This window comes from Chanodichthys erythropterus, chromosome 7 (assembly GCF_024489055.1).
Source record: "Chanodichthys erythropterus isolate Z2021 chromosome 7, ASM2448905v1, whole genome shotgun sequence".
Taxonomy (NCBI): Eukaryota; Metazoa; Chordata; class Actinopteri; order Cypriniformes; family Xenocyprididae; genus Chanodichthys; species Chanodichthys erythropterus.
This window is the reverse complement of record NC_090227.1, coordinates 21780785-21794245: the sequence shown is the minus strand read 5'-3', so window position 1 is coordinate 21794245 and position 13461 is coordinate 21780785. Positions and strand designations below refer to the sequence as shown.

Here is a 13461-nt window from a genome sequence, read left to right as displayed (position 1 = left end):
CTCAGATTGGTTAGCGGGTTGGTAGCTGCCCCATTTTATTGTGATTCGCTGCAGCATCCGGAAACGCTACGCCACTTACCATTCGTTGTTACACACTTAGGTGGAAATGTAAATAATGGCGTTTATATTACTGTATCAAATTGAGCCGAATCCCAGATGAAGAGGGTCAAACAGAACCTCTGCAATCTCGGCTTTTAAAGGACGTTTCTGAATGGTATTTAATTTTGTATTTGTGTCAAAGTGTTTAGATATGCTGTCACTGCTGTTTGTTAGCTTTCAATATACAGTTTTATCCTGATGAAGAAGTATGTACTTGAATTTAGCTAACTGGCTAGCGAAGCAGAAACGAGTTGCTCTTTGTTTACGTCCTTGATGCAACCAAAAAAACAGCAACAGAACTATTCGTTTAAAAGACATGTACAAACAATAAAACATACTTACAGTTTGAAGCCCATAAACAGCAGCTTCTGCTTTTAAATCTTTCAGTAAAAGCCTTTACGCAAATCCAGCATTTAACTCGTGTAGATTCTGGAAGCTGTCTTCCACGGCGCATCCAGTGTAGACACTATCACAGATTATAATGGGTTCTATATCTTTTGACGCGTCCGGTGTACTTCCATTATGCGTGCGACATGGCCTCGCCCACTTTGTTGCGTGTTCCCGGGTGTATGATGTTGTGTTTTGCAGGGTTTATGATGTCACCAACCCGGGAAGAAGCTCGTAGTCCAAACCGGTCGTTTTTGTAGGCATTAAACTGCCATAACTTTATATCTCCGTTTGCATTGAACTTTCAGCGCTGTAACTTTGCAGATACTGTTTATGCTCAAGCAGCAACATTACACACTAACTAAAGTTAAAAAAGTGAAATTGCATTGAACCACCCCTTTAAGATATTGAAGGTGAAATCCGATGGCTCAGTGAAGCCTCTATTGAGAGCAAAGCCAATGAAAGGTCCATAAAGGTACTAAAAACATATTTGAAACAGTTCATGTGAATTCAGTGGTTCTATTTTAATATTATAAAGCAATAAGAATACTTTTTGTGTGCAACAATAATAAAAATAACAAATTTAACAATATCTATCTGAGCCGATTTCAAAACACTGCTTCATGAAGCTTCTGAGCTTTATGAATCTTTTGTTTTGAATTAGTGATTCATTTCTCCTATCAAACGGCTAAACTGCTGAAATAACGTGACTTTTTCACTCCGATTCACTGATTCAATTCGTAAAGCTCTGAAGCAGTGTTTTGAAATCGGCCCATATAGATATTGTTGAAAAGTCGTTATTTTGTTTTTTTGGCGCACAAAAGGTATTCTTGTCGCTTTATACTATTAAGGTAGAACCACTGAACTCACATTAACTGTTTTAAATATGTTTTTAGTACCTTTATGGACCTTGAGAGTTTCAATGGCTTTGTTCTCAATAGAGGCCTCTCTGAACCATCGGATTTCATCAACAATATCTTAATTTGTGTTCTGAAGATGAACGAAGGTCTTACGGCTGTAGAACGACATGAGGGTGAGCAATAAATAACATTATTTTCATTTTTGGGTGAACTAACACTTTAATTTTATACATTTTTGTTTTTATCTGGTGTAGTGGCAAGCCTAATTACTATATGGCCATGAGCCGTTCACAGTGAAGTGACTGTTGCGTGCCATTTATGGATGGTTTTATCTGAAAGAGATACTACCAATTTATTAGACCAATATAAGAAGGAAAAATTAAATGATTCAAATACTGGTCAGAAATTGAACCAGAATATTGATAAGAAATTCAGAAAAATAAACACTTTAAGCCAGCTGCATACATTTTGGACACAATTTGGTCATCAGAGAAAAAAAAACAAAAACAACTCTCAATGGCTCTGAATGCACCCTTCTGTTGTCAGCTGATCAAGGTGTTTGCACCACATCATTCTAATTGGTTGTGTTGTTGAAATCAGCTTTGGTTTTGATTGGAATGTTTCCTTCACGATCACCGCTCATATAGATAACACTTTAGAACCTAATTCTATTCCCAGTATATTTTTATACCCTAAAATTTATAATCGTATAAATATATTGATTGCAAAGGCTGGAAATCAGCCCCAAGAATCTATAAAATAGTTTAATGTTTTAAATACCTTATCCAGCACTCTGTGGCTGTGATTAGTGCATCATCACCAGTGTTGAGAAAAGTAACAAGAATCACGTTTTTTATTTACATGTTTCAGTTCAGAAGGTGCTGTATAGATACATAATTATTATTATTAATCAAGTAAACTGAAAGAATAGATGTTGTAAGAAAAAAAAAGAAAAAAAGTACTTCAGGTTTTCTTTGTTGGAGGCAGCAGTTGGATAAAGATTGTAATCACATTGCCAAACTAAAAACAGAAGCTCTTTGTGAGGAAACCAATGTCTTAAGCAAAAATTCAAAACAAAGCAGGGCTAATTTGTGGGTCTGTGCTGCAATTTCTGATTTCATCAGACAAGCATGTAGATTATCATTATTAATGCATTTCAACATCATACAACATCATAATAATAAATAAAATATATTTATTTTCTCAAACAGAGTTTCAGTGTTTGGCACAAAAGACAGTGTTTGGCAATGATACAGTGTTACAGGCACTACAGTAAAATAAAGCACTTTGGAAATGATTCTGTAAACGAAACCAAAATGTCCACAGAAAATTAAAAAACATTCACTCAGAATTCTTTTGTTTTACTTTTGTGAAATGGAGGGACTGTAAAGAGATAAGATGAACAGACTCTACTGGCACTTTGCAACCCCTTTTTGAGAAATAAAATATGAACTTTAACCATAATTTACAGTATAGATGTGGATATTTAATCTAAACAACATTCCAAAACAAATCCCGTGATTAAATGGCAGTAAAGTTACATGAACCAGAGTCCAGAAATACAAAAAAAACAACTAACACCTGGTCAATGTCTAAACAAATATGCAATATAAATCAACTACTAATCTAAATATGAATACGATGACATCTAAATACTTATTTTATTTGTCTGACATATCTACAGGACTAGAGATAACATAGTAACATTTAAAAGTGTGAAGTTCAACAAACTTGTTAAAAAGTGGCATTGAAGGGAATGCGATTCACCATCGGTCCACTAGAGAGGGACAACCAGCACAAATTATTTTTACCAAACCAAGTTGAAACCAGGTTCACCAAAAAAATGACAAGCCTGTCATAATTTACTCACCCTCATCATTTTAACTTCAAATGTTTTTATTATTTTTCATAAAAAAAAGTCAGGTTTCAAATAACATGGGAGGTGAGATAATAATGACAACTGTCATTTACAACTCTTTTAAAAATATATTTTAAATATGTTTATATTTCAGTGATTTTAAGATGTGAGGTTTTCATTTAGAAATCACAAACCTCATTTTCTATCAACTGTGTCACAGTGTTGGAATCAGAGAAATGCACTGATGTCCACTGCATGCAATAGTCCAGATTTAGTTTTAACAGTGAAAGGCACAGCGATAGAAATCAAGCCCTTGATACACATCTAGTCTGATGCATTAAGGGTTCTGAATGAAAGATTTGTTGTAAAGTGCTCTGTCTCTTGTAAAGGGTCTCTGATCTTCTACAGCCAGTGAATTAAACCAAAATGAATACGAATAATGAAAACGATTATTGAGCCTTCACTGCATCTTGAAGCAGAGGCCACACAGGGAGGATTATTACTGTAAAGTGGCAGGAACGTGGCATTAGCAGGCACACTTGCTCTGGTCTGTGTCCCGCGGCTCTGCCAGGTCACTGGTGCTGTGACCGTTGGTTCGAACCGTTCCGTCAGGTATCCAGGATTTGTCCACACATCTCTCCATGCGCTTCATGATCAAATCCAGCAGAACCTCCACGGCGTGGCTCACGTTCTCACCGTTCGCAGCGCTTGTCTCAAAGTATGGGACGCTGCAAGAAGACAAATCAAATGGATTTCAATTCCAACCGAGTTTGGCACTAGCATGTTGCTAAGCTACAGATATAATGATTTAATGTTTTTGAAAGAAGTCTCTTATGCTTGTCAAGGCTGCATTTATTTGTACAGTGAAAACAGTAATATTATGAAATGTTTTTATAATTTAAAATAACTGCTTTCTATTTGAAAATATTTTCTAATGAATTTATCTTTAAGGGTTAGTCCACCCCAAAATTAAATTTCTGTCATTAAAGGCCCACTGAAGCGTCTTGGAACATGCAGCATTTTTCAATGTGTTGACGTGATTTCAACTGAAACAGGAAGACAGGGGGATATATCGAACAGCCCCGCCCCTTTTTAAAAATAGCCAATAGTGTTCCGTTTATATCACAGCTCAGCCAGAGCCATTCAACTCATTAAAACCGGTTTCCTTTTAATATCTAACGTTAACCGTTTCTCCTCCTAATCTCCTCTATATCACTTTAAAATACAGCATTCTGTGCAGAATTTAAATGGTCCAATAACTTTCGTGGTCTGAGCCGACTCGCGGATATGATTTGCTCTGTGCTTTTGTGTCCCTGGGCCAGAGCAGACTGTGCTCCCGCAGCGGCGGTTCCCTATTCTCTATATAGTGCACTATGTGCCATTCACCATGTAGAAACTAGTAAATGTGTGAATAAATGACCAATTTCACCTGCAACTTAAGTGTCTGATGATAATGTAGAAGGGGGCGGGACTTCAGATTCTAAAGAGCATTTGATTGGACAGAAGATTTGATGAGAAGCTGAAGTGTGATGTGATGTCATGAAAATCCATGATCCATTTTAACGGAAGTGAGAGACTGTAAGTTTTGAACACAAATTAAGATGTTTTTGATGAAATCCAAGGGTATCTGATCTACACATAGGCAGCAATGACATTGCACCTTTTGAGGTCCAGAAAGGTACTAAAGACATTGTTAAAGCCGTCGACGTGTCTACACACGCATGCGTTGTGCTGCTCACGTGACCAGAGCTGGCCAACACAGCTGCGTTTCGGATGTAAACACTGATGAATTTGTTGAATAAACTAGTTATTTTTGTTTTGTTTTTGCGCACAAAAGTATTCTTGTCACTTCATAATATTAAGGTTGAACCACTGTAGACACGTCGATGGTTTTAACAATGTCTTTAGTACCTTTCTGGACCTCAAAATGTGCAACGTCGTTGCTGTCTATGTGTGGATCAGATACCCTCGGATTTCATCAAAAATATCTTAATTTGTGTTCTGAAGACAAACGAAGGTCTTATGGGTTTGGGACGACATGAGGTTGAGTACTTTGCCTTTTTTAAGTTTCCTAATATTGTTTTGGGAGTCTCCTACAACAGGTTTACATCCATGCTAGGTCAAAAAATGTACATTTAATTTCACCTCAATTCTCAATGATTTGTAAATGATTTGTTAAAAGCAGTTTGAAGAATCAGTCTCTCTAAACCCCTCCTTTCCGTGAGCATACACTTCTTTGTGATTGGTCTACTGCGCGCACCGAGCACCCATCGCCATAACTGAATGACAGCTATCAATTCTCCAGACATTGTATACAATGTATGGACAGAAAAGACAGCATCTATTTTAACATATCAATTCGAGCTTGAGTCTGACGATGAAACGTCTGAAGTAGTCGATCAACCAGAAACTGATTCTCAGTCATGACTGGAGTTTCTCTATGGTAAGTGTCACCTTAGTTTGTGTTATTTATAAGACATGATAGCAGCGTCACTGTTATACTTTATGTAGGTGCACCTGTGGGAACTGTATTAGAATGCCAAGGGAAGCTGAAAACCTCCAACATAAGATAAACATTTAGGCCAGATCTGTACACAGACTTTTTCGTCATAAAGTAAAAAATGTCATTGTAATGTCAAACAATGATATTGTTTTGATGATATTTTGACAATGTTTACAGAGAGAACTCTTCAACTAGTTAGCACGGACTAGCATCTTAACATGCTATTACAATACAGATAGAGCTCTACTCTACTGTAATAATAAAAACGCAGAGGGAAAAAAATGTTTGTTTTAGTTATGTAAGCGAACCAGCCCCAGAGCTATGTTGTAAACTCCCACGCTAGCAGAGTCATAGAGCAAAAAAGATTGAGAACCCCAGCAGTGATAGATTCAAATGTCTCTATTGTTTGTACAAAGACAAGCCTGGGAGGAGTTTAGATGTGAGAGTCAGTCAACAGAATCGATGATCACTCTGATAACATTCAACAGACGAGTCACTGCAAACTCACATCACTGTTAAATAGTTGCTTGATCTCACGAGACTGAACATGATGTAACCACTATAGCCTGTTGCCATTTAAGGGTTAATTCACCCAAAAATGAAATTTCTGTCATAAATTACTCACCCTCATGTAGTTCCAACCCTGTAAGACCTTCGTTCATCTTCGGAACACAAATTAAGATATTTTGATGAAATCCGAGATGTTTTTTTTTTATCCTCCATTGACAGCAAAGCAATTACCACTGTCAAGGCCCAGAAAGATAGTAAAGACCTTTAAAAGATCTTAAAAAGATCTTTAAAATAGTCCATGTGACTATAGTGGTTCATCCTTAAATGACGAGAATACTTTGTGCACAAAAATTTTTTTTTTTTTTACAAATTTATTCAACAACTTTTTTTCTTCCGTCTGGGACTCCGACACGCATTCACTAGAACGCCACGACGCATGCGTGTGGTGCTGATGCAAGATCTGGCATTCTGACATCTAACCTGGAAGCTCTCTCTTCTGTGTTTACATGCAGAAGACGACACATGCTGTATATAAAACTCTTTGTAGATATGTCTGCAGACTGACAGAGGATAACGTTCATGCAATCGCACATTAACACTGTGAGATTCATCAAGTAACAGATAACACATTATAACTGAGTAACTATCTAAATGTGCAGTGTAGACAAGCACAGGATTTTTATACATGGTATATTGCACAAATAATAATAATTAATATTAGATGGACATTATTTTTATATAAAAATGATATAAAAATATTTCAATAAATTATTATTATTCTTAGAATAAATGCAACGACTCTAAGCTGCTAGTTAAAAATACAATTAATTAAAAAAGTATATTAAATATTTATTGTTCTCATCAAATGACGGAAAATGCGTTCAGAGTAAATATCTAAATGTGTATTGTAGACAAGCACAGGATTTTTACACACATACATACATATATATATATATATATATATTTCAGTAGTAGTACATCGCACTGCCTGCGGGATGGAGAAATGCATAAAGCAAATTTCATTCAGCCCAAATTTTTAGGCCATGTTTTTCACCACTATCATAATTTCTTTAGTGAATCGTGTACTAAAACAAAAAAGTATATATAAAACAAGCAGCACAATCAGTGGGCATAATTAATTTTTATGGACTTCCGGTTTGAGCAATGTAGGCAGAGGACGCGTGTGTTTGAGCCTCCCGACAACTTCAAATTAAATATTAATAACTATCTTCTAGAAGAGCTTAGACACACGTTAGGGGGCTGTAATACGGGTGCGGTGGCAAACTGCCTAACTCTAAAATGAAAACTGATCAAGATTCGAAGAAAACTTCCATAAGCAGCAAGTTAGCTAAAATGGCGGCGGCTGCACCGGAGGCTAACGAGGATTTTTCCTTGAGTATGCTAACTACGGAGCTGGAAAAACAGCGAGTATATCTGAAAGAGGATATGAGTGCGTTAATCAAGAGTTCCCTGACACCAATTCAACTATCCATAGAATCGTTTCAAGAAACCGTGGACGCGTTCGGAAAGTGTCTCACAACTGTGGAAACTACGGCAGGAGAAAACTTTGAGGCCCTTATTAAAGCGGAGGCAGACATCGCTGCATTAAAAACAACCAATGAGGCGCTGTTAGACCATTTGGACGATCTGGAAAATCGTTCATGCAGGGCAAATCTTCGGATCATAAATGTGCCTGAAGCGAAATCGGAACCGACATGATTAAGTTCACTTCTGATCTACTGAAAGATGTCATGGGGGATCAGGTGTTCGAGAAACCACCAGAACTGGAAAGAGCGCATTGTAAGAACTGTGGACGAACCAGACAAATGAATCATTTAGATGATTCTTTCAAAACATAATTCTAATTCAGAATTGAGGTTCCGGCTCCGGACCGTCTGCAGATAAAGCCAGGCTGATTACTTTTACGACACATGCTTCCTGATAGCAGAAGCGACATACCAAAGGGTCACCCAAGAAGACAGAGAGACAATCCAGACCCTTTTGTTTCCTTACTTCACAGGAGAGCCAAAGAGACTGTTGAACAAATAAATCTGCTTCAAAATTGTTCCAACAATTTTAACGGACTTATCAAACATCTTTTAACTACATACATTTTGCATTATGTGTCCACAAGTACTACCTGTAAACAGTTAGGCTTTAGAAACACTCACAATTCGTGTAAATGCATTAACTCTTGACTGAATGACTGGAAGTATGCCTTATTTGGACTTAATTTGATTCTTTCTCCCTTTCCTATATTCTGACTTGAATGAAATCTGTTTAAAATGTATTGTATTCCATTTAATAGCAATTATGTTAAAATGGCACTCTGCTAAAGCAGAGACAGACCGGGATGTGACACTTATGTTTTATTGGGGGCAGAGGAAGGCCCTCTTGAAACAGGACAATGTCTGATTGGCCAAGACTCCTCAGAGGTGTGACAAACAACTAAGTTTAAATAATCATATGGCAAGATAGTGAAGGAGAGAAGTTGGTTAGTAAACGAACTGGAGTTGGTTAGTTCTGGTAAGAGAAACCATGACCAGAGTACCAAAAACAATGGAGTAACAAGAAGAACAGACCAGCCGCCCATTCAAGCCATCCAACCTTCACTCACTTTTCTTTTCTTTACTTAATTTTCCTTTACCGCTGAAAGTCTCGTGTCCTACGTTTCGCCGCAAAGTTCAACCAACGACTTTTGCCGCTTCAACTCCAGCGACAAAGAGACTTCCTTCATTGTTCCACACGGACCTGATCTGGACCAATCATCGACTTGGGAAACCCCTCTCTGCACGACGAGGGAAATTCACCTTTAAGTCAACGCAAGCAAGTACCTCCAGACCAAAACTGAACTGGTGCATAAATGAATGATTCATGGTTCGTTCTGGTCCTTATGCATTGATAGGAATTCGGTTAATCAGATCTCTCTCTCTCTCTCTCTCTCTTTCAAAACTCTTTCTCTCTCATTTCCTTCTTACTGCAACGCGTATGAATGTGTGTGTGTGTATGTGCGTGCCTTTGTGTTAGATTAGTTTGTGTTAGAATAAATAAAATCTCTTGTAGATTTTAAAAGGAAAGTGTCTTGTATTATGTGCTTTATGATTTAATGTCTTAAACTGTGATCAAGTTACCGTGCTCTAATCAGTGTTTTCACGATTGTTGGATATTTATATCCGTTACAAGAGCTTATTACGGCTCGAGCAAATGAACGCTGGACGAATCAGTTGCTCGGTCGTAATCTAAACAACTCTTTATAATTCCCTAAATATTTCATTTGAGCTAATTTTACTTCCTAGGGTGTTTTCCCTACAGCATCGTGGATTGGCACCTAAACCCAGAGATGGCCTACCTCCAAGACCCATTATCGTATGTTTTCATCGATTCCAGGAGAAGGAACGAGCCCTGCGCTGGGCTGCGCTGGGCTCAGATTCTATCCTGACCTAAGCGCGGCACTCTCCAAGAAGTGCGCTGCATTCAAAAATATTAAAACAATGCTCTACCAGAAAGGGATCCGTTTCAGATTTCTCTACCCTGCCCACTTGCGATTCACATACGACGGGGAAACCGTCACTTTTGAATCAGCACCCGAAGCCGAAGCCTTTTGAACGACTAATCAACGCGACCGTGACTGCAGCAGCAAGGGAGTAATTTGCTAACTATATATTTCTAACTGACTACTTTAAAGATAAGCACACAGCTACCTTTGCAGTTTTTTTTTTATTTTTTATTATTATATAATGATGGTTCTTGTCATCGTTTGGGTAAAAAACGGTGTATGTACTACTTATGACGGATGACACCTATGCTTGGAAGACGGACTAATGCCTCCTTTCCACTGAGCGGTACGGTACGGTACGGTTCGGTACGCATTTTTTTCCGTTTCCATTGTCAAAAGTTGTGAATGGTACCCTAATTCCAAACCGTACCATACCACTTTTTTGGGACCCTTTCGTTGGGGTAAAGGTCCAAGTAAAGGTCTACCAAGAAGACCCGAGACCCGAGGACCCGGGACCCGTACGGGTTCGGGACTATATTTTAAATGGTCAGCCGGGTCGGGTCCTAATCTATTACTTCAGTTCCCGGGTCTGATTAACATTGTGTGTATACCCGAGCCGATTTGATTCGGAGATCACCCAGCCGTGTTGGGAGTCAGTCAGCGCTGTGCGTGTTTTGTAACTTGCAAAGTATGAGCCGGGAAATAAGGTGAAAAAACACGAGTGACCCCAGCAGAGTGGGCGGAGTTAATGCAAGCAAACGGTGATCATCGAGTTTTCCTTTTCCTATCGTGTGCAACAGTAATGCAAACAAACTTCAAATCTCAAGAACTGCTTGTAGCCTTGCACATTCACATTTAAATAACATAGCCTAGCTATTTCAAATCATTAACAAAATATGAACTATCACACAAATGTTTTCTGTGACGCTTAAAGCTTATGTTTCAGGTTGCTCCAGCTAACACGCATGTCTCATGCGAGCGCACTTTCTTTCTCCTGTTTTTATAATAACATTATACCGTCTTGTTATATCTAAAGTTTTGGTCAGACTCGGCTCAGAAAGCACAGAAATGACCGCAAATAAGTAATGCTAACGTCGAGTCTCGAGATACAACGAAATAATGCAAAACTGCAAAGTCGCATTTGTCATCGTGACAGCAAGTGAACTTTTAAAGCTGGAATAATGAGTGGATTAAGCATTTCAATCGGCAAGAGAGGAATTATGGATGAACTTTCTTGGCAAGTGCATCACAGTCAGGTACAAGGGAGAAAGACAACACGTTTTATTTTCGCAACTTGTTTGTTGACTTATTAATAGCAATTTGATGTGGAATAGATGTGCCGATCGGGTCCAGACGGGTCCGGTCGGGTTCGGGTCCAGCTTAGACGGGTCCAGGTAGAACATTTAATGGCATTTCTCGGTTCTGCACGGGTTCGGGTCCAACTTTCAAAATAATAGTCGGGCCGGGTCGGTTCCGTGTAGCACATTTACGGGTCTCTTCGGGTTCGGGTATGAATTTTTGGACCCGTGAAGACCTCTAGTACCATGCACAACAGTACCGTACCAAAAGGGTGGAGCTACACTCTGCAGAACGTTGATTGGTTGACAGAGAATCGTCACTTGCGCGTGCTACAAGGGGAATGACAACACAAGAGGCGCCACACACAAATGTGGTTCAGACAACGCGTGCATTAATTATCTTCACTTCATGTAGGCTATATAACAAAACAAAATATAAAACACAACCCTGCCTCTTTTCGTTTTTATTTAAAAAATATGAAACCTATTAATGTGTGGTTCAGGCAACATGTGCACATGTACTCTGATTATCTTCACTGTAGCCTAGAATAAAATGAAATAAGACAAAACAACCTTCTCTTTTTGTTAAACGTCAGTTTTAATTATCAATAATAACCATTATAAATAAAATATGAGAAGCTAAGACAAGCAAACAATTCAGTCAAACGTAACTTACAGCGCACTACAAGGGTAAAGTTAAATAAATATATAAAGTTATAAAACTTCCTTTTCCCCTCGGCCAAAACGATTTGCCCGGGAACAAATTATAAATTCATGAGACCAAAGATTGCCCGTTATACACAAGATGAATGATATCTTGTTTTTAACCATTACAGAGACATCAGAGCCAGCGGCGAATTTCAGAAGGACTAGCCGAGGTACAGCTGCTCTCGGCTGGGTACATGAGCACCGAGCGCCCGGTGATCGCCTGGATCTCACAACTCCGACAACGTCAGATCAAATTTTCAAATAGGCGCTATCTTTATAAATTAACCACAGATTTGAGATTTAAACAACTACATTCTCGCCTGAAAAACTTTTAAAACTACATTTCATGACACAGTAAAATAGTTTTTAAATTACGCAGGGTTTCTCTTCCACTTGCTGGTAGGTGCTGCGGCATGGACGTCTGAACTTTGCAATCTTGGTATTCCGAAACGCCGAATGCAAAACTCGTCTTCTTTTTGTGACAGACAGCCTCAAGCCGAGAAGCAAGAACAAGATCAGCTGTAGTATGTCCTCCATTGTTGTTTACTATATCGTTTTCTTCTTCGCGCGAGAATGACGTCGATCACTGTTTTCCGGCTACACCACGCCTATCAAGTAAGGGTACTGTTTGCGGTGGAAACGCAAGCCTGATCAAGGTGTACCGCTCCGAACCGTACCGAACTGTACCGAACCGAACCATACCACTCAGTGGAAACGAGGCATAAGTGTCCTCTCTTTTTTTTTTTTTAAACCTGTTTTATACAGTATATATAATATTTACAAATTGCTGTGATGTGCAAGGATTAGGTTGCTGAGAGGCTCAACAGCTAAGTAGATAATGAAGAGTTACTGGGAGTGCAAGGGGGTTATAGGAGTCCTGCAGCTTACCTCAGTTGGGGAGGTAAACATAGGAAAGAGTGTTCTAATGTTCATGGGTTGGTTTACTGCCTTATTGACTGTGTTTTTCTTTCATTTCCCTTTTTGTTTTTCTCAATGGATACTCCATCTGTTTTTGTTTTGGGATGAGAAATTTAGCTGGGTACCAGTTCTGTCTATGCCACAAGTGCTATGTTCATCTTCTTATAGTGAACTATGTCCAATGTTTAAACAGGAATGGCAGGAAAGTCATGAATTAGGTTTACATCATGGAATGTTAAAGGTCTTAATGGCCCTATAAAGAGGTCAAAAATCTTTTCCCACCTTAAGCGTCTTAAATCCGATATTATCTTCCTTCAAGTGACACACTTACTCAATTCAGATCATCTTAGGTTGCAGAAACCATGGGTAGGTCACATTTTCCATTCTAAATTTAATGCCAAGGCAAGAGGAACAGCTATAATAATACACAAAAAAAATTCATTTCATTGCCTCCAAAGTTATTGCTGGCACTCAGGGTCGTTTTATCATGGTGTCTGGAAAACTATTTCATACCCAGGTCTTGCTGGTGAATGTTTACGGCCCTAATTGGGATGATAAGAATTTCATAAATAAGCTGATTGCCGCTTTACCTAGCTTCAATTCACATTATCTGATTTTAGGCGGAGATCTAAACTGTGTAATGGACCCAAACCTGGACCGCTCCAACCCAAAACCACAGGCCCCTTCTAAAATGGCAAATGAAATCTCAGCCTTTTTGAGCCAGACTGGCTGCGTAGACCCAACTCTTTTTTTTTCACATGTACACCATTGTTACTCAAGAATTTACTACTTTTTTATTGACAAAAATCTCCTCTCCAGTAAAG

General features: G+C 38.6%; 1 protein-coding gene across 2 annotated transcripts in view; it reads right to left on the bottom strand.

The window, feature by feature from the left end:
• Positions 1-2194: 2194 nt before the first annotated feature.
• Positions 2195-13461, bottom strand: part of rab27a (RAB27A, member RAS oncogene family) — a 30758-nt gene continuing 19491 nt past the window's right edge. For both annotated transcript variants that reach the window (XM_067389904.1, XM_067389903.1), the window contains exon 6: positions 2195-3932. In XM_067389904.1, coding sequence (XP_067246005.1) covers positions 3731-3932 — 202 coding nt within the window. In that variant the 3' untranslated portion in view covers positions 2195-3730. The remainder of the gene's footprint in view (positions 3933-13461) is intronic.